The sequence below is a fragment of the Mus caroli genome, chromosome 13 (genome assembly GCF_900094665.2).
Source record: "Mus caroli chromosome 13, CAROLI_EIJ_v1.1, whole genome shotgun sequence".
Taxonomy (NCBI): domain Eukaryota; kingdom Metazoa; phylum Chordata; class Mammalia; order Rodentia; family Muridae; genus Mus; species Mus caroli.
Genome location: NC_034582.1, coordinates 53437972 through 53463766, shown reverse-complemented (window position 1 = coordinate 53463766; position 25795 = coordinate 53437972). Strand labels below are relative to the sequence as shown.

Below are 25795 nucleotides of genomic sequence, written 5' to 3'. Positions count from 1 at the left end.
CTCCTGCCTCCTGCCTCCTGCCTCCTGCCTCCTGCCTCCTGCCTCCTGCCTCCTGCCTCCTGCCTCCTGCCTCCTGCCTCCTGCCTCCTGCCTCCAGTCTCCTGCCTCAGGACGCAGTTAGTTCTCGTTGTTGACCTTCACAGTCCCAGAGAAGGGAAAGACATAGGAGCTAGCTCCTGGCTTCATTTGTCTGACAAGAAGACTAGCAGGCAGGATTTGAAGAACCCAACACCACCCACTTTCCCTGTTTGAGTCATGTGATCCGGAGCTGTGGCAGGGTGGGTACTGTGGACTGATAGTGTGACTGCGTAGCTTGGGGGTGGGTGTCAGGAGCCCACGTATTGCATTGCACCATATTTTCTTGGGCGTTGGGAGGCCAGTGTTGTACTGTACCGAATCTTTTAGGTGCTGGCATGAGTCTGAGAGAGAACAGTCATCATGCTGTTTGCAGGATGATACCAGGGCTTCTGGCTGTGTCATGTCTTGGTGCCACACTGCCCTCTGATTTGTGCCTCTGCTGTGTGCTGCCTCAAGTCCCTGAACTTGCTGAGGAGGCTTGGTTCTATGTCGGGATCTTGTGACTGGGCATGTGGTGCTGTTACTGCTCTTGCTTCCTGCCTACGTACTGTTTCTTGGGTTATTACCAGGGACATTCAGAAGTTCTTCCTGCCTCCAGCTCAGCTCCCTTCCACCTCTGCATCCAGGATTTCATCCAGAAACCCCCTTCTGTAGACCATCAGAGAAATCCACAAAACCTAGAGGACAGCTGATCATAGAGTGTCTATCCCCCCACCCCCACCCCGTCAACACAGCTACATCACAGCCCTTGTAACCAAAGGCTCAGGGAGCACTGGAGAAGAGGAAGCAGGAAGATTGTAAGAGCCAGAGGACCAGGACGTGTCTGCTGAGAAACAGTGTCTTCTACCTGTGACAAGGAAGCTGCTGCTTCCTGTGAAATCCTAACAACGTACAGGACCTCCAAATGATAACGCCAGTTGACATGTCACTAGGGATGGGGTCCTTCATCCGTAGATGAAGAGCTACAGGCAGTTAATAATGAGAGACAGAGAGAGAGAAAGGGGGGGACGGATGAAGGGAGGGATGAAGAGGAGGAGGAGGAAGAGGAGGAGGAGGAGGAGAGAGGTGGTCCTTTCCAGAGAGGACCCTCCCCACCCCACACCCATAGTTTATCCTGAATGGTCAATCCCAAACACAGAGACATGTTAGCAACACTGCCTGAACCAGCAGGTTGTATTTATGTGGACATATGTGTGTGGAAGAAAAGGCCGTGACTTCTGGAGTGAGTTGTGGCACATGAGAGGGGTTGCAGCGGGAGAGGGAAGGGTGGGAATGATGTAGAGTCAGCTCTCATGTATGAAGTCCTCAATAAGGACACTCCACCTGTTCTTATCCTCCTCCTGGGTAGGACCTCAGTGCTGTCACCCTTGTCATGAAACTCCCTTGTGTGATTGTACCTCTCCAGCTTCCTTCCGTGCCCTGTGCCCAGCCACGCCAGCCTCTCACTCACTGTCTCTCAGATACAGTATCCTCTTGGCTTCTTTCTCCTTTACACTCGGCCCACACCCGGCCCCTCCTTCCCTGCTTTGCTGTCTCTTGAAGTTCTTCTCTTCATTCTGCCACCCCCAGAGAAGTATATGCTTTCCCAGGAGGCCTCCTATAGCTCCCAGGTGTGGTCTGTGTCCCTTCTCTGTGCTTCTATACTGGACTGTTTCATGGTGTTTAAAGCTATGGGTTCTGAAGTCAGACTCCCTTTCAGCCCACTGTGGCAGTTAGATGTCTGACCACAAAATGAATGAGATCCCTTCCTGAGCCTTGCTTTTTTGTTGGCTTGTTTGATTTGTTTTTTTTTTTTCTTCCCTCTATGTAAAATAAGGCTAATTTTTACAACCATCACACATTTCTGTGAAGTTTGGAAGAGGCAAGAATTTAAAGTGCTTCACCCAGTGTTTGGCTGTAGTTAGCAATTAACATATACTAATTTTTCATGTTGTCATGATAATTTGTGCATGTTTAGACTCCTCTTATAAGACCTGCCCTCCTTCAGGGCTGGTTAAGAGCTTGCTCTCCATGCCTGGCCCTGGATAGAGTTAAGCACGGCTCAAAGCCTGGGCTACAGAAACAGGTGGCAGAACACAGAATGCCTACAGTTGGTGTATGAGTGAACCAAGGTCGTTATGACCTTGATGTCCTTGTGCCTGACTCTCTCCAGTGGTTTCTGGGGGCACAGGCAAGAGCCGCACGTTTCCTAGACAACGCAGGAGGCAAATTGGCCACAGGTACCAAATTCCCGTCCTTCTCTGTTCTGTTGTGGAACCACAGGTGACATGTCTGAGAGCAAGGCCAAGAAGATCGAAATCAAGGACGTGGACGGGCAGACTCTCAGCAAGCTCATCGACTACATCTACACCGCAGAGATCGAGGTGACGGAAGAGAACGTGCAGGTAACCTCACCAGCGGCCCAGTGCCACCCACTCAGGACCCGCCAGATCACCGTCCTGCCCTTTAACCCTCACAGCTCCTCAGGGTCACAAAAACGGGAAACGAGGCTGCGGAGGATGACGTCACTTTACCTGGGCACGTGCCAGTCAGCGTAAGGGCGGAAGAATGTCCCCCTTGTCTGTTCAGCGCATGCCCGTCGTAGGCTGTGCTTTTCACCCGCAGGTTATGTCATGCCTCTGCATGAGCCCAACCCCGGAGTGTTGCGTTTTATAAAAAGAGAGGAGAGACCAGAGATATGTTTGATGGAGGCGTGGCATGCGTGGTATGGTGTGGGGGTAAGGGGTGTCTCTGTGGGCCCATGCTGAGGCATCCTTTCTCCTTGAGGGACCAGCAGCACGATAGACTTTATTCAGGACATGCGGAGGGGAGTTGAGAAAAGGAAAGGCGGGGGTGGGGGGTGGGAGGGGGAGGAGGAGAGGGAGAGATATTGAGAGATAGGAGTAGAGGCCGACATGGAGAGGAGGTGAGGAGTATGGGAAGAGAGAGAGGGTAAGGGGCAAGAGTGAGAGCAAGAGAGAGAGGAGGGGGCAAGCAGCCCCTTTCACAGTGAGTCAGGGATCCCTGCCTGTTGCCAGGTAACAGTGGCTGGAGCCTAGATGAACCGCCAACATGGAGTGAGGAGTTTTTAGCTCAGGTTGTATTTAGTTTATGAAGGAGGAACCAGAAGCTCAGAGACTCCTCTCCTCCCCAGGCTGCCCTTGTGTCTCAGGGGGTGAGAGGCCGTTTGTGCTGTTTACCTTACAGTCTTGGTCACGCAAAGGCCCGGAGCCCGAGGTTGGAGGCCCCGAGCCCGAGATCGGAGTCTCACCAGAGTGTGGTGATGACATGCAGCGTGCGCCTTTCCCCCTCTTTCTTAACCCTGCCTGGCCCTCTGCCATCTGGAGCCCGGAAAGGCAGAGGACCCAAGAGAGGACACGCATACTGTGCTTCAGTTGGGGAGATGACTGGGGAGGGGCAGTCTTGACCCCCACTGATCACGGGGCTGAACAGACAAGGGTACTTACACTCTTCTGCCCTTACAGGAATTTGTGTGATTCGAAGGGTTAGCTAACGCCCCTCCAGTGATCAGGATGCCCATTTCCTATTGAAGCTCCAGGTTGGAGCTGTCTGGGAGGCTGGCTTGACGATTGCTTGTTGTTTCAACTTAGCCTGACCATTCCTCTTACCTGCCACACCCTTTGCCAGCACTGTAACAGCACTGGTCCCCTGGTGTCTGCAGTGTGGGGATGACATCCATTAAAGAAAGACACGAGTCACGCCTGTGCACAGTCCAGCAGTGAGAGAGGATGCCAGGGGACACTTTGGAGGAAGGAAGATTTTGGGAAGGATCTTTTTTTAAGAGTTGAGCTTCAGTCTGTGCTTGAGGAATGTGTGGTAGGCAGAAGGATGCTAATGTGGGGTCAGGCGTGGGCGTGCAGATCGAGTGAGGCACATTTCATTGTCCCTGCATAGCCTGCGGTGCCAGGAAGGTCTCCCGGCTTTTATATAGTTACCATAGCACTTTGGGCTAATCTACCATTTGTAGAAATATAGGTCTCACTGTCCTGGCTGGCCTAGAGAGCTCCCTGTGTAGACCAGGCTGGCCTCAAACCCATAGAGATCCACCTCCCTCTGCCTCCTGAGTACTGACACTAAAGGTGTGTGCCACCATGCCTGGCTCAAACTATATACACGCTAAAATGTGTAATTTGGATAATTAGAAAGGGCTCTGTTTTGGTCCTTACTTCCTGACAGGGATAAGATGTTAGGAGCAATAAAACAGTAATACATAATAATTTATTGTTAAGGTATTAAGAAATTAAGGCGTTAATTAATAAATAAAAGTAATAGGTATCTGCCAGTAAAAAGGTAATTTTTACAATTCTGGTCTAACCCTGTGCTGATCTTTCTGGCTTATAAAATGCATTATTTCAAGATGATGACAGCAGATATGAGAGAGCTCTACAGAAAGTGATGTTGCCATTACTTTAAAAAAAAAAACGAATTTGTCTTGGGGGGGGGAGAGCAGGGAGGAGGAGGGGCTAGTGCAGTTTAGAGGAATTAGTGGGGAGACAGCCCTGGGCTGCCTTCAGCATGGCTCCCGGTTCTGCCTGAGGAGAATCCCTTGACTCTGAGTGCTTGCCCTGTGCCTTCCCCCATCTGCTGGGGTCTTTCCACTTCCCTGACACCCTGCTGCCAAGTTCAGTCTTCTCCATCAGCAGAGGTCCTACATAGGTATTCATAAACTGCCCCTGCTCAAACCCTGGCTCCCCTCATTATCTGGCTGTGATACCAAAGCAAGTCAGGTGATCTCTCTTTGCCTCAGGGTTTTCGTTTTATAGACGTGGTTGTTGTGACAACAGGGTTTACTCTGACAGGGCTGGTGTGAGGGGTGCACATACTGACATGGCCTTAGAGCAGGGCCTGGCACCAGGTGCACAGCATTACCTAAACAGGGAGATGCCGTCATACGTATACATATGACATGTACGTAGAAGGCATTGATGCTGATGTAGAAGGCATTGATGCTGACGGGGACTGAGGACAGGTGATCAGGTAGCCCGGTGGGGAGTAGGAGCCATGGTGAAGGGGGCGGGGGTGAACCCCATCTTATCTACAGGTGGCTGGCAATTCTCCTAAAGTATACTTTATATACCTCCTGGCTCCTGGGATATGCCCAGAATGCTTGGCGTGGACAGAGGCCTGGACTAGGCACCAGCTATTCTTCTGAGGAGAGGGACCTTTGGACTATCTGCTGAGGATCAAGGGATGGAAAAGCTAGATCTAGAAGGCACAGGGCCACAGGCTGTCCCTCCCGTGTGCTGGGCTGCACGGAAACTCATCTTGTTCCACATTTGGACAGGCATTCAGCACTTTTCTTCTCGAACTACTACCCTGCACCAGCCAACGATGGCGTCCACAGAGAAGCTGCTGTGACAGGCTGCTTCCCCAAGGAACAGCTGCTCTGTAGGCAGAGACAGATGGAGGGTCTGGTGGAGGTCTCCAGGAGGAAGTAGTCACTCCTGCCTGAGGAGGAGAAGGGGCGCAGACCACACTCAGGAAATGTTTGGGCCAGACTCTGGAGGAAGAGGGGCTGGTCTGGCTTGCCTCTTCTGTCTTTGTGCCCATCCCCCTAACCCAGGCTGGGAGTCCCCTGAGGGGCCTACTGAGACTGTCCCTGAGAGTTAAATCTCACCCTTTCCTAGGCACACACATGATATTCAAACAGGCTTAGAAAGCTGAGTCACACACGGCAGCACAAGAGGAGTGGGGACCTGAACTCGGCTCCCTCTGACTAACCTGTGTGGCTGGGCTGAACTTTTTTTTTTTTTTAAAGATTTATTTATGTATATGAGTACACCATTGCTCTCTTCAGACACACCAGAAGAGGGCATTAGATCCCATTACAGATGGTTGTGAGCCACCATGTGGTTGCTGGGAATTGAACTCAGGACCTCTGGAAGAGCAGTCAGTGCTCTTAACCGCGGAGCCATCTCTCCAGCCCTGAACTCATTTCTTAAGCGAATGACCTGAGCCTAGGTTTCTGCCCCTAGCGGTTAATTATAATCAAAACTGCCAGTGCTAGTGGTGTTGCTCACTCCTATAGCCACAATCCCCAGCTTGGCTCTCTCCCTACACCACCACCGTGACCACGCCCACTGTACTGTTGAGCACGAGGCTCACAGAGCTAAGGTCATTGTCCTCGGCCACATGGCCAGCAAATGGGAACACTGAAAGTGACGCTTTGATCGTCTGCTGCCCGCTGCCTGGTCATCTGCACTTTGCTTGTACTCTTTAGTCCTCCCTACCCCGCAGAAGGCTCTAATAAGCACTTCCGGTCTCTCTGGTCGCCCTTCACCTGGCACACTGGCGGGCGTCCCCCCTCCCCCCCCCCCCCCCCAGAACCCCGCCCCCGGGGGGCCCCCCCCCCCCCCCCCCCCCCCCATAGAGTTCCAGGACTAGGTGTTTTCTGAGGCAGGGCATTTCCTTTTGTTTTTGCAAAAGGAAGCAAAGCCTGCGACGGATATCCTCTGCTGTGTTTTCTTGTGATATAGGGAGAGAACAAATAAGACAGGCCCGGCACAGCAGAAGTGGAAGGCTGGCTATTTACAAGCCGAGGGGACCTGTAAACTTGCTGTGGGCCATTCCCGGCTGCTTTAGGAAAGAGGGGCTGAAAGGCAAGCTGGTTGCTTTAGACCAAGGGTAATTTTCCATGCCGATGGGTAGTTCCTGCTAACTCCTCCTTCCTTTTGCGGCCAGCATCCATGCTATGGCTCTCTCTACTTTCACAGTGTATTTCAAAGCATGGAGCTGGGCTCAGGAAGTAGAGAAGAGGAAATGCCCTCAAGTCCTGCTGATGTGGAGGATGGGACCGACCTGTTACCTTCCCCTGGGAAGTTGGGTTTGGGTGTATGGCCCTATCTGATAGCGCCTCAGTCTATCCCCGAGCAACAGAGCATGAAAGGTGGCTTATCTCCTGGTCTCCCCATCCTTTCCTTTAATGTCATGCCTCCTCCAATCTTCTTCCTGTCCAGAGTGAAGCTACGGAGGGCAGAAAAGGGCCTTTAGCCATTAGATCACAGCCCAGTTCGTTGTGGGGAAACCAGGTCCCGGGAGCTCTCAGGTAGGAGGGGCTACTCTCAGGTAGGAGGGGCCACTCTCAGGTAGGAGGGGCTACTCTCAGGTAGGAGGGGCCACTCTCAGGTAGGAGAGGCCAAGTAAAGAGAGGGTGGGAGTGGACACTCTCATTAGCTCTTGTGTGCTAAGTGGGTTTTGTGAGCTACAGTAGGGAACTTGGAAGCTGTGTGGGTAGTCTGCCCACACAAGTGTTAAGTTAGAATGTAACCTAAGGCACGAGTTCAGGAAATAATTTGTTATTGTACTTCTCAAGCTGGCTGTCATGAGCTTGAAAACTGAAGCACTGAACTGTGCTGTCTTTCTGGAGGGAAGGAAGGGAGGGTGTGTTTCCGGCATGGTCTTGCTGGGGCTTGGCAGGGAACGCAGCCTGGGTATAGGCAGGAATCTCAACCATCCAGAGAGTTACTGGCAAGAGAAACCCCTCCCCTGCCGCCCTATGCTAGCATAAATAAATGTTCCAGGTTGCCTAGAACTGAAGGGGACCCTCTGAACTTGTCCTAAAACTATCAGGGCCAGACAATCCGGGATGATTGGCCAGAGGCTCTGCGGGGTCACATGGTGTAGAGCCTTCCACTCCTAGCGTGTACCCAGCGAGAGTGGCAAATGGATCTGCACCTCACTGGCTGGCAGGAACTAATCTGGTCTTGGGATCTGTATGGCCAGGCCGAGTGGCCCACAGGTTAATTGAGTTTCCAGGTTTATGGCTGCCGAGTCGGGTGGAGGCAGCCTGGTGGGGATGGAGCTCAGGCGGCCAGATTTGGGCTCTCCTTGGGTTCGCCTACAGTTTTACAACTCCGAGGCTAAGTCGATTTTTATCTCTCTCTTCTTCAGAAATGAATCAGTGGGCCAGAAAAGACCAAGGACATTGTGTTAACTCAGTCTTGCTGGGGACACGGCAAGAGGGAGGCAGTGTGTGGGGTGGGAGGAGGGGAGCGGCCTTTCCAGGGAGAAGTAGAAGCTGTTAGACAAAGCCTTCCCTGTGGACACCTGGCTTAGTGTGACGCACAGTGGAGTTCTTGGTGGCAGAAGTGGATGCATTTGGGCAAGGAGGAGGAACAGGGCACACTGTCCTACAGCACTGGAAGCTCTGGGGTGTCCCTTGGTGCTCTCGGACTAGGACAGTTGGTTACCCCCTGTGGAAGGACAAGGACCAGGCATGATCCTTGTCCAGGGATTGGCTTTAGGCCTTAGCACACAGAGGGGATGGAAGTCTATATGGAGGGCTCAGAGATGTTTTGAGAGAAGATCAGCATCCAGCATTTAAATTATTAAAAACAAAAAAGGCACACATTATTCCCCAATTAAAAAGAACAAAAGCATTCATGCCTGCAGCCTTGTCTTCCTGGGGCAAGTCATTATAGATGGTAACAGCTGGAGTTGGTCTGGCTTAGCCTCTCTCCCTGAGAACTGGGGTGGGGGTGGGGCAGCTGGGAGGAAGGACAGAGGACCAGGGAAGCACTACAAGGAGCTGGTGCCGAGTGGGTGGGTTTCACCCAAGTTTCTTTTTTGGTAAGGTATCCCGGCTGCTGCCTCTCACACAGTGAGAGGGACAGTGGAGCCCAGTGGGGCAGGGCGTTTGTCTTGTTTTTATGACCTAGAGGGCAGGCTGGGCAGCTGTGGGAAGCTTGGCAAGGGTTGGTAGTGAGTGCCCAGCAGGCTTGCTCAAGCCAGTTTCCCCTGGTTCTTAGGAAAAAACATGTGCGCACACACCCAAGCAAGAACTATTCCTTTTTCCATGATGCAGAATAAGTGTCCTGTGACTTTTCCAAAGAGAACTTAGCTCTCCTCTTTGAGCATGCACTCGGAGGACTCCTTTGCTTTTTAACCTGTTGGTAAGGAGGGCCACCCAAGTGCATACTGGCTGGGATGACTCTCTTCTTTCAGTCAGATGAAACTCCATAAAAACAAGATGTGGTTTCTTTTGCTTACTATTGGATCTTAGAACCTTAGCCAGGGTCTGGCACATAGACACGTAGCAGTTAGGTAGTGAGCAACTCAGCAAGAGCCTTCTAAGTGAGAATAGCACACTAAAGCCTTCAGGGCAGTGGGTCCCAGAGTCAGCTTGCTAAAGAGGCATGTGAGGGAACCTTAAATATCACTCCACACCAGGTCACACCTGCTGTGTGACACTATTTCTGGGGAGATGTAAACATTTATTTCCCCCAGATAGGGAACTGACGAAAGACCAAAGAACAGATGTCCCCAAAGTTTAACTTGGTAAAACCAGTACGTTTTACTGGGGTCACTCACAGGAGCAGAAATGACTCAAAAGACAGCTGTATCACCGAAGCCCACCCCATCATGGGTGGCAGCTCAAGAAAGCCGGAACCAGGAGTTTCCTGCATGATTTGCAGGCGGCTCAGTAGGTCACAGGGAGTACTTTGAAGGAAGCTCAGCTGGTTGCTGGTTCCTCCAGGCAGTTCAACTTGCCCAAGAGTGTCTCTCCCCAGACCTCACTGCTTATGCAAGCATAGTGAGGGAGGGTCTAGTGGATCTGATCAGTTTCAGGGACTTCCTGAAGCTGTAAAGTTGTTGTTTTTTTTTTTTTTCCTCCTTAGCTTGAGAGCTTCCCTGAAGGATGGAATTTTTCACCTCTCCTGAGAACACCCTCTTGTTCTACTTCCCTGCAGACACCCCCTGTCTTCATAAGCTTTCCTCTAAGATACAAGGGTTTAATCTCAGAAGAAAGGGCACACAGTAGCCTGTATCCCTCAGGATGTGTAGTTCTCTGGGTGATGCCAGTATGTGGCCAAGTATTTAGAGCTTCTGTGTGTGCTGTACATGCAAGATACTTGTGTTGCACGTGTGCACACACTGGATCTCACTGTTCATGTACAAGGTCCAGCATGTACAAGGTCACTCAAGTTCTTAGACATGAGTGAGCTTTCAGGCCTGTGGAACCTAAACCTGAATTTTACTAAGGTCCTGCTACAGAGACAACCCTGGAAAGGTTTACAGGTTGGAATGATACTGAGACTCCCCTTGTGGGCGGGGCTCCAAGGGCAAAGCAGGCTGGGAAGTTTGGACTCAGTGAGAGGGCAGTGGAGAGTCATGAGAAAATCTTGAGTGTAAGGTCACAGAAGCAGGAAAGGACAGTGATTTTGGGGGAGGGGGTGCTCCTGATGTGGGAGCGGGTGTCTCAGGGGGTCACTCTCTATCTCTCTCACAGGTGCTGCTTCCAGCAGCCAGCTTGCTGCAGCTCATGGATGTGCGACAGAACTGCTGTGACTTCCTGCAGTCTCAGCTGCATCCCACCAACTGCCTGGGCATCCGAGCTTTTGCAGATGTGCACACGTGCACCGACCTCCTGCAGCAGGCGAACGCCTATGCAGGTAAGGCAGGGCGGCCCGAGTTCCTGTGAGCTCATGGATTTAGTCACCTGGCACATGTGTGTGCACATGTGTGTAGCATTAACTGAGCTTAGTGTTGCAATGGGTCTTTTTCTTGTTTAAGGCAACTTTTCTTTGCTTATCGCTCCATGTAGATGCTATTGGAAGTTGAACAGGCTCCAGGCTCCCAGTGATTAACAAGTGACCTCTTGCGCACTGTCTCGATTTCTAGACTCATTGATTTAAATCTGAAAGGAATTAAAGTGCAAGATGGACTGGTGGCACACACCTGTGACTCAGCATCACAGAGGCAGGAGGATCACCACAAGTTCAAGGCCAGTCTGGGTTACATGATAAAACCCCATGTCAAAGCCCAAACCAAAGTTAACAAATCAACCAACTGACCCCCACCGAAGGTGAGAGTGCAGTCAGACTCACGTCAAAGTGATGGAGCAGGCCCCTCATCAGTTGAGAGCACACAGTGCTCTGAAGGACCAGGGCTGACTTCCCGGCAGCCATGTTGGTACCTTACAATCACTCTGTCAAGGGATCTGGCCCCCAAGTCTACCTGCACTCACATGCACAGACCCACACAGAGACACACAATTAGAAAGAAATATAAAATCTAAACAAAAGGCAACTTCACAAATTGGCTTCCTCCATTCACCTCAGAAAACTGTGAACACTATTAAATTTATTTGTTTTGGACAACAGCGTTGACTTCTCTGGGAGGATAAGGTTGGGTCTCTGCAGACTTCCCTCACGCACGCCGGCCTCCCCACACCTCGTCCTCATAATGGAGCCAACCAGTGTATTACAATGAGGTGTTTTAGTTAGAAAAAAATGTTCACAAACACCAGAAAGGCAGCGAACGACTGTCTTTTTCTTTAATATGAGTGTAGCCACCTACACTAGACATAGCTGGAAGAGCCTCAGTCTGGCAGTGTGTTTTCTGGGCAACTCCGTACCTTGGAGAACTTGTTATCTTGGAATTTAAATGGAGTCTTGGGAGGCAGAAGAATTGGAGGTAACTATGTCATCCAGGATGCTTAGCAGGGCACTCTCCCTCAGCATTCATTGCAGGAAATGGAAGGATATCGCGAGTTATCTAGGAAATGGGTCTGGCCATCTTAATGGCTAGGTCGGTGCATCGCTGCCTCCTTGTCTACCAGAGGAGAGCTTCATTTCATTCCATGGCCAGATCAACAGCGCCATGCCTGCCCCTCTCTTCTGCTTCCTGTCTAGCCGGGACCTAGGAAACAGGCTGAGGAGCCTCTGTCTGCCCTGTGCTGCAGTCCCTGTGGCCGTGAGGTGACAGTGAGGTGACAAGCATGCATCCTGCTGCTTTAGGTTCTCTAATCAGCTCCAGGTATAGACTGTCGGGCCTTCATGGGAAGACACACATGACCAAGGGTCATAGACTGTCGATCCTCCATGCACAGGTACACACATGACCAATGGTCACATGTGGCATGTCCATCCTCCACGTGGACACACACATGACCAACGGTGAAGATGTCCTTGAAGCTTAACACTGTGAAGGACTACTCTGGTAGCCTTGGCTCTCAGTCCTGGTGTCCTGAACTCTGCTGCTTGTCTGTCATCCGTCCTGGCTTATGCGGTACTTCCTCCACCTTTTCTTTCCTAACGAGGGTCCCCCGTGGAGGAGGCCCCTTTCCTGAAGGATGCTGCTCAGGTTTGATGTGTCTGCACGTGTGGTCCCTCCCGCTGTGAGCGTGCGTCAGGGTGATGAAGGTTTCATGCTGAGGTGCTTGGACTTCTTCCCTTCTTTCTTATCTCCTCCGCCAGCCCTCCCTGCTAACCCACCCAGCGCGTACATCCATACAAGCACTGTGTTTTCTTCATCCCCCTCCCAATTCAAGGTAAGCTAGACCTGTAGGAAAGTGGAGACGATGCTTTGTGCTGGTGCTTCCTGGTCCTGATGCTGTCAAAGCAATTGGCTTCTGGCAGTGGCTTTTGTGCGCGTGTCTGTTGGTAGCCTAGTGAATTTCCATGACTAGTATTTATTAGCACTTTTCCTTTGGTTACCCTTTTACGCTAAGCACTTCATGAACGCCCTACTCCTCAAAGGTATGCAACCATTGAGGAAACCAGAGGTCAGATGGTCCTAGGAGAGGCAACTAGTTAGGGCAGGGACAGAATTAAACCCAGTGTCAGCATCTGTGGCCATTGCCTTCCACAGCTTCCAGTTTGCACATAAGGGTAGCGAGGAGGACAGGTAGTGAGATAGGAGGCCCATTCCACTGAAATGGTATGCTTAGTCGCCTGTGTCACGGTGTCACCAAATCCCAGCAGTGTAGACAGATGGACAGACAGCCGATGCTGGTACAGACTTGGGGTTGGGGAAGCAGAACATAGGTGTCTTCTTCTCTCTTGGTTGCACTGTACCTAGCCACACAGAGATTGTCTCCTCTCTGCACGGGTGGCCATGTCTACATTCCCTGGCTCAGTTAGCGTGCTTGACAAACATGGAACCTCCTCTCTGTGATGCAGGCCTGTGACCTTCCCACAGCCTGCCTTCGCGCAACCTCAGCTTTGTAAAGCGGGGGGGTTTAAGGTGTGGGGATAATGCAGGAGCTCCAAGCCCAATGAACAGAGAGTACAAAGGAAATTATCAAGACTGCTGTGTTTAGAGAGGGAGGCTGGAATGACGCCTTGGGTCCTTCATCTTTGACGGACGTGGGCCTGCTTCATTTCGTGACCGTTTATCCCTGGACCCTGGTTCTTTGGGATATCCCTGTTTCTGGAGACAGACCTTTCATTTTATACTGCTGCTACACGCAAGAAACAATGCTGGACTGTCTTGCTTTACAAAGTATTTTTGAGCCAACATTGCAAGGGAATCCCTTGTATCAGATCCAGGAGTCAGGCCTGCCAACCCATGGGGCTGAGCGACCCTGGACTGTTTTAATAAAGCCTTGCTGGTTTTAGGATGGCGGGAATGATGAAGGGCAAGAGCGATATTCTGCAGTAGTGGAAGCCCCAAGTCTGGGCTCTGGATCCCCCCTGACAGACCCAGCTGCTGTACTGAGGGGCCTCAGAGCTGGGTCCAGGTTGTAGATGCCAGAGCTCATGGCTTCTAACTGCTGGTGTTCAAACCCCTGAGGAAGGGGGCCAGTTCAAGGCTCCTGATTCTGGGATTCCTTTATCTGGAAATACAGGTAGGTGGATATGTGGTCTCTCTTCTCCCCTCCCCAGTTTCTAGACAACTGGGCTCTGCCTTCACTTGCCTGCCACCCCCAGTTTGTCCCTGAACAAGTTTCCACGGAAAGCTCTTTTTCTGACATATTGTCACTATTTCAACTTGAATACAAACCCCATCACTGATCGGTCCAGGAAAAGCAGATGGGCAGAATGACCACAAGAGGCACAATAGTCCCACCGGGAGTGAAACACCACAGCAACTTTGTCCCCCCTGGACCCTTCAGTATCTCTTTCATTGAAAACATGTTTATGGTCTGGAGAGATGGCTCAATGGTTAAGGACACCCGCTGTCCTTCTAGGGGACCCAGATTCTATTCACTGCACCCATATGGTAGCTCACAGCCATCTGTAATTCCAGTTCCAGGGGGTCTGACACCCTCTTCTTTCTGACTTCCGAGGGTCCTAGAGCTCATGTGGTGTACAGCTATACATGAGGCAAACACTCATGCACATAAAATAAAATAAAGGAGAAAATGCTCCCCAGGTTTAAAAATGCCTCTGTATTAGATCCTGGGAAGTCTCCCACATCTGCAGTTACATTCCCATACCACTGCACTAAACTTTATAAAATATATCCTATTGTACGAGACGAGTTATCTTCTTGTCAGTCAGAAGTGAAGGTATGAACACCTGTCATTCTCCCGCCAGTCCCTTAGAAGGGGTCTGGGGCACAGTATTGGGTGTTCCTATAGAACGTATGTATCATGTGTTTTGGTGGACACAGATGCTCTCTGTACCCAACTTCATTTCAACATTTTATCATCTTATGTTATGTGTTTGGATGCATGTCTGTATACAGTATGTGTGCCTGTAGAGGCCAGAAGAGGCCATTGGATCTCCTGGAACTGGAGTTACAGGCAGTTGTGAGACAACGTGTGGATGCTGGGGTCTGACCCAGGTCCTCTGGAAGAGCAGCTAGTGTTCTTGACCCATGAGCCACCATACCAGCCCCCTACGCATTATGCTTTTATTTGACCTAAATAAGATCTTAGAATCATATCCAGACTCTTGAACAAAGCTGTCTATTTTAGTGTGTTGTGTGGGCATGAGAAAGAGAGAGAGAAACAGACAGACAGACAGACAGGGAGACAGAGATGCTATACTAATACTCCGTTGATGGATATTAATGCTTCCAGTTTTATTGACCATACTTCAGCGAGCATTAAATTAATTTTTACATTTATCTCATATTGGGTGGGGGCTTCAGGGTTTCACGGTGCACGCAGAGGTCAGAGAAAAACTCATGGGACTCAGTTGTGCCTTTCTACCCTGTGGGTTCTGGGATTGAACTCTCAGGTTTTAGGCTTCAGCCACAAGCGCCCTTCCTACTGACCCTCAGTAAAGTGAGCACTCTTGTGCACAATATTTTGGACTATAGTTGGCAGGGTATAATCTCGGTAGTGTTACTAGACCCAAGAAAACGTATGTTTAAACTGATGTGGCTGGAGATCCAGTATAGTCGTAAGACCTTGCCTAGTGCGTATAGGCTCTGAGTTTGATTCCCAGTTCTGTGTACTTTCTGTAGAAAGGGTCTCCAGCCCCCCAGTGCGTGGAGCACTGGCTAGGGACCGCACTTCTCTGCCCAGCAGATGGCTTGATTTCCTGTTTGGAGCGACCCTGGCTCTTGCAGCTGCAGCAGCACTTCCTGCTTCTTCTGTGTCCAGTCTGCTTGCAGGGTGATGTGTGAGACTTCGGCTCTGCTGCTGTCATGTTTAGTGTGAGTGTTTGTGTGTGTGTGTGTGTGTGTGTGTGTGTGTGTGTGTGTGGTCAGGGAGAGTGGGCCCTTCAGAAGCTGACTGTGCAGACCTCTGGCTCTCAGCAAAGAGTATCCCAGCCCGTCTAAGTAGTCGGAGACCAGCAAGGCGACTCTCAAGTTTGCACAACCCATTCCTTATCCCTTGTAATTGTTGTTCCGTTTAATCTTTAACCCCAGAGACTTGGTTGTTTGGTAGTTAGAGGGCCATGTGCCTGGGCCATCAGCGGGGCTGCTTAGGGGATTTTAATGGGGCCTCATTAAAGCCTTGGCAGTTAAAATTCTTTGGGTATGCTGTTTACATCAACCTGCCAGAGCTGAGCTGAAACCCTCCAGCCACAAGATGGAAAAGCCATTTCATTTCGTGTGCTCATAAAGAGAAATGTCCCCCCCCCTTTGATTAATTAGGTCATTTGGTGGAACGAAGTAATTAAGTCAGGAGCAGAAAAGTTTTGCGAGGCATTTAAACCATGAATCTCTGGCCCGTCGAGGCCCTTCTCACAACTGGGCTGTATCCAAGTTGGCTCGAGGAGAGGATGAAGCTGAAGGTGGGAGTTTTTACTGTTTTGAACACTTACTATGACCCAGGCACCGCACCAAATAGCACTGATAAGTGGGCAGTTTTAAGGAGCTCATGGCAGTGTGTGTGTGTGTGTGTGTGTGTGTGTGTATGTGTGTGTGTGTGTGTGTGTGTATACTTGAGAGAGCAGGAGAAGCATACGTATATATCATGAGAAATGAGACATGGGCCATATGGAGAATATTTCCTACCTTCTGTGGGGCACATGGAAATGATATTTGGAGTCTGAGGGCTAGTGGCCCTGACCCTTCTGGGAAGACATCAAGGTGGGCTCTGTCACTTCCCTGTGGAAGCCTAGCTTCTCCTTGGAGCAGAGAGACCTATGGGATTGAGGAAATCAAGTCCTGGTTCAGGAAGGCTAACCTCTGCTCTTCAAAAATCAGAAATAAGGACTAGGGGACGGGGGAGCACCTAGGGGAAGCATGGGGGTTGGAGGGGGCAGGACATCTAGAGGTGAACACTTAGGCAGTTCTCCTAAGATTTTCTTTCCCCGTCATGTGCTTTGATTCTGCACATGCCTCCATGGGTTTCCCAGTCCCCATATCTTGGAAGGACCTCACGATAAGGTAGGGGGATTAGGATATGGAAATTACTTTATTTCCCTGTTTTGGGGAGAACAGACTTTGGGAACATGGGTGAATATACTTTGTCGAGCCCGGTAGACAGGGAGAGATCTTAATTCAGAGGTGACCTTAGTGTCTTTTCTGTCGCCATGATAAAGCACGACAAAGGCCTGGGGACCTTGTAGAAGTTTGACTTATGTACCAGAATTTTAAAGTCCACCCCCAGTGACAGACTTTCTCCAGCAGGGTTACACCCCCTAAACCCACCCAGGTGATGCCACCACCTGGGGACCAAATTCAGATGCTCAAGAATATTGGTGGGGGGGGGGACATCTCATTCCATCCACTACGTATGTCTATGCTGTGAAGCCAGGGATGAGTCCACAATGATTAGAGCACCAGTAGGCTAAGATGACTATCTTCCCTTTAAAAAGAACGTTCTTCGTATTTGCAGCCTTCCTCTCTCCGTTTCTTTGTGTGTGTCCCTCCCCCACCCATCTCTGTCACATCCAAGAGGGAGAGTTTAGGGTTTCAGGTATTTATATTTAGTTTTACCCAAATGGCCTTCTCAGGACAGCCTTTTCAATTTATCCTTTTAACCATGTGTTAATGCTTTGCCTGCATGCATGTTTGTGTACCAAGTGCATGCAGTGCCCACAGAGGCCAGAAGAGGGCGACAGTTCCCAGGAACTGGAGTTACAGTCTGTTGTGGGTTGCTGCCCGTGTGGGCGCTGGGAATGGAACCCAGGTCTTCAGGAACAGCAACGGGTGTTCTCAGCCTCTAAGTCATCTCTCCATCCCTGGGAATTGTCTTCATCTTAAAGACTATGGTACTTCCAGAACATGTGTTACTATAATCAGACAGGTTTTGGTTTCAAACCCTGGCTTTATGTTTACCATTGTGTGAACTTGAGCAGGAGATGTAGTCTTTTTGATCTTCTGCTCTGCTGATTCTAAAGTGGAGAGATTGATATTTACATTGTCAAATAAATATCCCGGAAGACTTTCAACACTGAGATAAGCATACGGTAGCTTGGTACAGAAAGTTTAGCAGTTCCAGGAGCGAAACAGAACCCAGGACCTCAGGAGACTCTGTTCAATGTTCTCTGAGCCATCTCTGAATTTACCCAGGATGCTGCTGTTTTTATATCGAGGTGCCTCTTCTAGAGGAGATGTTTAGCCCAGAGTCCTCTGTTGGCGATACTCAGTGGGAGAAGGGAGCTGGAGAGATGGCTCAAGAAAAATAACAGCCCTGGCCACAGGCTTCCAGTTGGGATTGTTGGTGCCAGCAAGCCTGTCTGTAGGCACCAGATTGGTCCTCTTGATTTCTGAAGAAACACCGCATTTGGTATATCACTTGGTCACTGTTCTGTAGGGATGTTGTCTGAGTCAGGGTTTCTATTCCTGCACAAACATCATGACCAAGAAGCAAGTTGGGGAGGAAAGGGTTTATTCAGCTTACACTTCCACATTGCTGTTCATCACCAAAGGAAGTCAGGACTGGAACTCAAGCAGGTCGGGAAGCAGGAGCTGATGCAGAGACCATGGAGGGATGTTCTTTACTGGCTGGCTTCCCCTGGCTTGTTTAGCTTGTTTTCTTATAGAACCCAGGACTACCAGCCCAGGGATGGCTCCACCCACAATGGGCCCAGCCCCCTTGATCACTAATTGAGAAAATGCCTTACAGCTGGATCTCATGGAGGCATTTCCTCAAGGGAGGCTCCTTTCTCTGTGATAACTCCAGCCTGTGTCAAGTTGACACACAAAACCAGCCAGTGCAGATGTTTTCAGTAAACACGGTTTTAGATATTTGCTTATTTTAGTGCTCACAGGACTTTATGAGACATTCTACTAAGAGGTGAGAAATAGTAGCCTCACAAGACTGGATAGTCACATGGCTAGAAAGTTTGTTGAATGCAATGGAATTAGATTTGATGCCAGAGACTTGGCAGGACCTTTAGTCCCAGAGGGCCCCTCAAAGCTGTGGACAGGTGTCTCCATCGGAGCCGTGGTGCCTACAGCTAGACTCTGTGAAGAGGGAACAGGCTGGTAGGCTTCACACCTTGTGAGCTTCGTAAGGAATCCAGAGTAGACTAATGCATATCACCATTTTTAAACAGTGTTTAAATAGTTTAGCATTTAGTTTATTGTTGATTGTCATTCGGGGACAGAAAACACTCAAAATAAAACATTTGTTTTTGAAAATTTCATTTTAGGAAGTCAAGAAAATTTAAAATCTACTAAGTGCAAGAAATGACTGTGTGTTTGTTTTCGTTGCCTGTTGTCCAGGATTTGCTGATGGGACCTGCCTGGAAAGTGCATGTCCTGTGTTTCTAGGGCTGATGGTCCCCTCTGTTTCTGCTTATCCTCCCGATACAAGCTCTGGGTGGTACAGTGTTTCTGGCTCGCCACTTCTGTGTCTTTTTGAATATGTCCTGTTTCCTTGAACAGATGGGTCCTCAGGATGTGAGAATGACCAAGACTTTCCCTTTCAGCCTAGACAAAGTGATTAAAACGTGTCCCTCCCTGCCCTCGTGACCTACTGATAAAATGCACATTATCGTTTTTGAGCCCTAAAACGAGACCTAGTTCAAGTGTTTGGATTTCATTTCTTCAACGAGGAGACCAAAGTCTAGAAAAAAGTGGCTGTGAGTTGTAGCCAAGCCTTCGCTTATCCAAGGCTCATGGCCATACCGTGCTGATGCATTGTGGGGGCTGCTGTAGCTGTGCATGCCTGCCTTTGGGAGCCTGAGACGGGAGGATAAGACTTTGAGATCAATCTGGATCCATAGCAAGGAGCTGTGTCAAAACAGCATCAGAAAACCACCAGCAGCCATAACAAGGGGATCTACCCAATTAAGTGAATATACGAAGAGCAAACAACAAATACAATAAATACATTGAAGCAAGACAATCAAAAACCAGGCAACTGTGGATGATTCTTGAGGAGATACGCCTACAAGCAGAGTGGTGCTTTTCAGAGAATATCTAGGAAAATGGTTAATGTGGGCCCAGTCTTCTGGGGATAGGTTTCCTTCTTGGAAGCCCAGTTAGGAGCCACACCTTGTTCTTGATTTGTTTATCTTGTTTTGTTTTGTTTTTAAATGGTATGTGTGTGTATGTGTATCCATGTATGTCTGTGCTCCACTTGCATGCAGTGCCCACAGAAGCCAGAAGAGGGCATCAGATCCCTTGGCATTGGAGTTACAGATGGTCCTACGTTGCTATGTGGATGCTGGGAGCTGAATTTGGGTCCTTTGCAAGGGCAATGCTCTTAACCACTGAGCCATTGCTGCACAGCCATTAACCCCGTTGCTTCTTACGTTGCTAACAGAAAGGGAACCCTGGGATGGAGGCTGGGGCTAATGTCTCCTCAGGTGGAATAGAGAAATGCTCTGCTCCCACCTGTAATCTCTTCTGCTTCCCACCCTTCTCCTTTTCGCAGCCTCTCCCCTCTCTTCTTTCTTCTTCCCTTTTCATCCCCTCCCTTTCCATTCCAAACTCATTTTTACTCCTTTCTTCCTTATGATTTAAGCCCTCAAGAGGGCACAGCATCATGTAGACTCTGTGACTCTTGGAAGAAAGTTGCTTCCAGTTTTGGCACAAGACATGGCGCTGTTACCTTGGGCACTGTTACCATGGGCACTCATCTCTTTCCCCTGGACTTCTCTAGCTTCCTTTGTTTGCTACACAGTCAAAGGGGTCAATGTTTCATTCTTTGCTTTGTCTGCACAAGTCCTGCTCATCAAAACAACCCAGCTTCATCTTGGGCTTGCGCATCTTGAGTTCTAAGGGGATCTGTGCTCAGCAGCCTCTGAGACTCAGGCTTCTAGCCATTATATGCGCACGTGTTTGTCTTTTCAAAGTCCATGTCTCAGCCCCCTCAGGCTCAGGGATGGGGTGACAAGCTTTCTCCTCCTGGATCACTCTCCACCTTTCTCTCTCACCCTCTCCCCCCACCAAGTTCCCTGGGTACCAGTGTTGGATGAGAAGCTGACGCTCTCATTCCCTTTGGTGCCCCTCCCACTAGACACCGCACCGTGGGTGGCCTTCCTGGAGGGAGTTCCAATGGGCGACTCCTTCAGGGTTAAGGAGCAGTCCACAGTAGGAAGGGACCTAGGCTGAAGTCACACACCCTCTCATGTGGGGCAGGAATGGGCAGGAATGGGCAGGAGGCAGGAGGCTGTCTTCTGCCTTCACTATCTCTGGGGTTTCAGGGTTGTTTGCCAATCCGCAAGGATCACGCTGCACTGCACTTCCTAGGTGCTTTGCCCCATTTGCCATGAAGCGTCCTGTTCCTTCTCGCTGCACAGATGTCTGTGTCTCTACCTCCCTTTTTCTCCACACCTTCCTGTTTCCCATTTGCCATGTTTGGTCCAACCAAAGCTAGGCATACGAAGGCCAGAGGCTGGCTGTGCTGGTTTGTAAGATTCTCCTAGGACCTAAAAGCCAAAGGCTCAGAGAGGCAAAGTCCAAAAGGCTGACCCTCATTCTTCATGACAGTCAGGAGTCGGGCTCGCTGGTTTGCCCCATTCAGGGGAGGTGATCCGGACCACAGTCACATCGTCAGGCTGACCAGGATTGCACTTTATGGGGGGGGAAGGGGGGAGGGGGAAAATGTTTATAACTCCTTTATCTAAGAATAAAATATTAACATGTGGGTAATCCAGACGAAGGTAGGAATTCATACAGAAACTCACTGTGTGAGAAAAATTTCAGTCTAAAATTAAAAGTAAATTCTGTAAGAAATGGTTTGAGAAGGGCTGGCGTGCCGATAGTTTGGGGGTTAGAGTTAACTCTTGAGAGTGTTACGTGAGCGTGCTCTTCCTGCAGAGAACCTGGGGTGGGCTGTCAGCACCCACATGGTGGCTTTCAACTGCCTGCAAATCCAGTTCCAGGGATCTGCTGCTCTCTTCTGACCTTTATGGCCTCCTGCATGCATGTGGTGCACATATATACAATTAGGTGTGTGTGTGTGTGCGTGCACACACACACACACACACACACACACTTAATTATTTTTATTTATTTATTTATTTTAATTTAAAAAAATTTTTTTAAATTATTTTTTAAAAAAAGATTTATTTACTATACTTATGTGAGTACACTGTAGCTGACTTCAGACACACCAGAAGAGGGCGTCAGATCTCATTACAGGTGGTTGTGAGCCACCACGTGGTTGCTGGGATTTGAACTCAGGACCTCTGGAAGAGTAGTCAGTGCTCTTAACCGCCGAGCTGTCTCTCCAGCCCCATACATAATTTTTAAAAGTAATGATTTGAGTAAGTTCCCTTCCAATTTGTTGAGGTGATGAATGTGGATATGATTTAATATGTTCTAATTTTCTTTGGCATTATGTAGGTTTTTGTTTTGTTTTGTTTTTTGGGGTTTTTTTTTGTTTGTTTGTTTTTCGAGACAGGGTTTGTCTGTGTAGCCCTGGCTGTCCTGGAACTCACTCTGTAGACCAGGCTGGCTTCGAGCTCAGAAATCCGCCAGCCTCTGCTTCCCGAGTGCTGGGATTAAAGGCGTGTGCCACCACTGTCCGATTATGTAGTTTTATTAGGCCTGCTATTCAGTAGCCTCTTAGGACTGGAGGACTCTGTCATTTGAGAGATCAGCTGGATGGGGCAGGGCAACTCCAGTGGAAATAGACGAGTGCATCCCATTAGAGTCCTTGAAGATGCTACCAGGCAAGGGGCAGTGGGACGAGGGGCTGCTGAGAGAGCCAAAGTGGGGCAGCAGGAGGGTGTTGTGAGCAACTGGGGCTGCCTACACTGAGAAACGACATCTGGGTGAATTTACATGGAAAAGGCTGGCAAAACACCTCCAGGTCTGCCCTCATCCTGAAACCCACAGACACGATGATGCTGGCTGGAGGGTAGAGCCAGGCTACACCTAGTCCCTTCTTTTATAGCAGATGGCAGCTCAGTGAACACTGAGCTGGACGATGGCCCAGGAAGATATGAGGACTGGAACTGTCTCTCGGGCTTCCTTCCGAAGCCCTGGACCTCAGGCCTGTGGCTTCTGTCTTGCTTTATAGCTGACCCCAGGTTTTCCTCCTCATAACAGCTCCCCAGGCTGGCCGCTGGGGTCAGTTCCCTGGGTTCACGCAGCCAACCTGTTATCACCTGGGCGGACACTAACCTGGACATCCCGTCAAACAGGGACTCAGTGATAGGCTTGGTTTGGGGCCTGAGAGAGAGCGATGCTGCCTTCTGACCTCCTGATGTTGAAGTCCCACAAGAACTCCAGGGACTTTCTGTCACGGGGCTATTCCGAACCACTTCTGTGTGGCTGAGCTGCAGGGGGCACCGTGCTTGCGCCTGGACAGCCAATGAGCTCAATTATGTAAGCAGGTCCGGGGAGGCTTTCCTGCAGTGCCTGGATCTGTCTAACAGATAGAGGACCAAATATAAACCCAGGTCTCTCTGCTCCACTTTCCTCTCCGCCATCGTTGGGGACTAAAAGTCCTTCTCCCCCACAGCCTGAATGTCTGTCTTTTTCTCCTCTGCCCTCCAGCTCCTCCTTGCCCTTGGACCTCTGCCTTTCTCCTCAGCTTCTGCGTCCCCCACCCCCCTGAAGGTTGCCCATGGTCACTCAAGGCCTAACCTTGTTGTCTTAACTTCTTGTCTTGGAGCAGAGCAGCACTTCCCAGAGGTGATGCTGGGGGAAGAGTTTCTGAGCTTAAGTCTGGACCAGGTGTGCAGCTTGATATCCAGCGACAAGCTGACGGTCTCCTCAGAAGAGAAGGTACTGTGGAGCCCCCTGGGAGAACACGAACCTTACTTAAATAAGCAAGCAAGCAAGCAAGCAAGCAAACAAACAAAACCCTTCAAACAAACAAACAAAAAAGGGAAGCCCGTTATCCTCTGAATCCTTTAAAGAGATGACAGGGATGATGGCAAAGCTGCTTCTAATGGCTGAGTGCTCAGACTACCATGCCCTACACTAAGCCCTTGTGTAGCCTTCAGCCCTGGACGAAGGCCTTGCTGCTGCTTTCCCCGAGGTACAGAAGAGCAGCCTGTGCCAGATTCTTCCTGTGACAGGAGGAGGATGTCTTTGCTTCAGGATCTGGTGTCTAGGGCAGTAAACCTTACATGTGCTCTAGGTATTTATTACCAGCAGGGTCCACACTTCACCTCTAGTCCGCGAGAATTAGTTGTGCAATCTTGGGTAGGGTCCTTCTGACTCTCCCCAGATCTCCTCCTCGACCCTCGATTCCCGTGAGGATGCTGGCTTCCACTTCGCCCACCGGGAAGCCAAGGGGTGGAGTGGAATTGTGTGCTGTGTAAAATGTCTGGTAGAGGTCCTGGTGGGAAGTCAGCACTACCCTAGGTTATTGTCACCCTCCCAGTGTGTGGGGTTAGCTGCTCCTCTCTGCATGTAGGACACTCACCATGTCCTCCTGTCTGTCACACGCTCTGAGATGGCTCTACTTCCCACAATGCAGTGCTGGGAAACACACCTTGGGTATTTTCTTCATCCATTCCTAGATATTCTCTCTCTCTCTCTCTCTCTCTCTCTCTCTCTCTCTCTCTCTCTCTCTCTCTCTCTCTCTCTCTCTCTCTCTCTCTCCTTTTCCTCTCCCCAAATCCTTTTTGTCCACTTTCCTGAGGAAACATTCAAGGAAAAATCCACACAAAGGATTTTTATATGCAGACGGCTCTCATGTCCAGAGGACGGGGTGGAACAAGTCACTGGGAAAGTTTGCTTGGGAAGAAAAGTTGTCGTGTTTAGAACTGTGGGTCCTGGGCCCCCATGACATCTGTCAGGAGACAGCACAGCAGTGCAGACTCTGCCCTGGGCTCAGGGAGGCCTCTGCTGTACTTCAGCACCGTAGAAACACAGCCTTCAGAGAGAGCGGTGTGTCTAGCCAGGCTCCTTCCTGTTGTATCCCCAGAATCGGGGTGGATGCCTGTGCGTCTGCCTAACCCTGCTCACTATCCTGTCTGGATCTGTGCCACCAGGTTGACACAGCTGGAAGAGATGAACTGTGCTGGATGGTTTTTATATCAGTGCAGCACAAGCTAGAGCCATCCAAAAGGAGGAGAACCCAGCTAAGGAAAGGTCTCCATAAGAGCTGACTGTAGGGCGTTTGTCATTTAAAAAACTTTTTATTGATTCTTTGTGAATTTCACATCATGCATCCCTACCCAACTCATCTCCCTGTCCCTTCATAGCTGCCCTTACAACCTTGCCCACTAAAGAAAACAAACCCAAAAATCACCCATCTCGTCGTGGGAGCTGTGGCTTGTCACAGTGTGTCCCATAGTATACCCTTTTGCCCACACCTTTTTGCATGCAAACGTTTATTGCAATGATTCATTGGTCTGGACAGAGGCCGCTGGGTTCTGCTACTTTATCGATTTTGGGTGCTCAGTGGGACTCCTCTCAGGTCTCCCATTGTTGCCTTGTGTCATGGAGATCCTGCAGTTTGGATCTGTAGGACCCACCTCTTCACATGCTCCAGCAGTTTGTAGGTGGGGGTAAATGTTGAGGTGGGCCAGCTCAAAGTGTAGTTCATTTCCTTAATTAGTGATTGGTGGAGGAGATTGTGGGCGGGGCCATCCCCGCTGGTGCTCCTGGGTCCTGTAATAAAGCAGGCTGAGCAAGCCAGTGAGCAGCTCCCCTCCACGGCCTCTGCATCAGCTCCTGCCTCCAGGTTCCTGCCCTGCGTGAGTTCCTGCCCTGATTTCTTCAGTAGACTGTGACTTAGGGTATGTTAGCTTTTATTTCCTTAAGCCCTTTCTTTCCCAGCTTTTTTTGGGGGCACGTCTTTCTGGGACCCATGCCTTCGTACCCTGCTCAGAAAGCACCGTGAGTCTGTGTCTCCTCTGGCAGGATGTCCGGGGGGCAGGGTGCCATCCACACTTCCTGAACACCACAGGGACTGGCATTCGGGTAAACCTGGCCCCCGTCTCTGCTTGCTCTCTCCATGACCCCGCAAACTCACCCGAAATATAAAATAAGAATACCAAGAGCACCTCCCTCTGAGAGTTGGCATGGGGAATAGAAGGGACAGAGAGAAACCTAGTGCTCAGTAAAGGCCGGTTGTCAGCACCACTCTCATCTCAAAGGGAAGAAGGTCAGTTTATTCTGGAGCCAGACATGAGTGACTGTGGCTCAGGAACACAAATCCAGGTCACCTAGTTCTGTGTTCTAGCAGGGAAATATATATATATATATATATATATATATATATATATAT

The 25795-nt window shown here is 50.0% G+C and overlaps 1 protein-coding gene across 5 annotated transcripts in view; it reads left to right on the top strand.

Annotated features, from left to right (window-relative positions):
* The window catches only part of Klhl3 (kelch like family member 3), a 118529-nt gene that overhangs the window by 51122 nt on the left and 41612 nt on the right, over window positions 1-25795 (top strand). For all 5 annotated transcript variants that reach the window (XM_029468306.1, XM_029468307.1, XM_029468305.1 and 2 more), the window contains exons 4-6: window positions 2341-2462; window positions 10307-10469; window positions 23228-23337. In XM_029468306.1, coding sequence (XP_029324166.1) covers window positions 2341-2462; window positions 10307-10469; window positions 23228-23337 — 395 coding nt within the window. The remainder of the gene's footprint in view (window positions 1-2340; window positions 2463-10306; window positions 10470-23227; window positions 23338-25795) is intronic.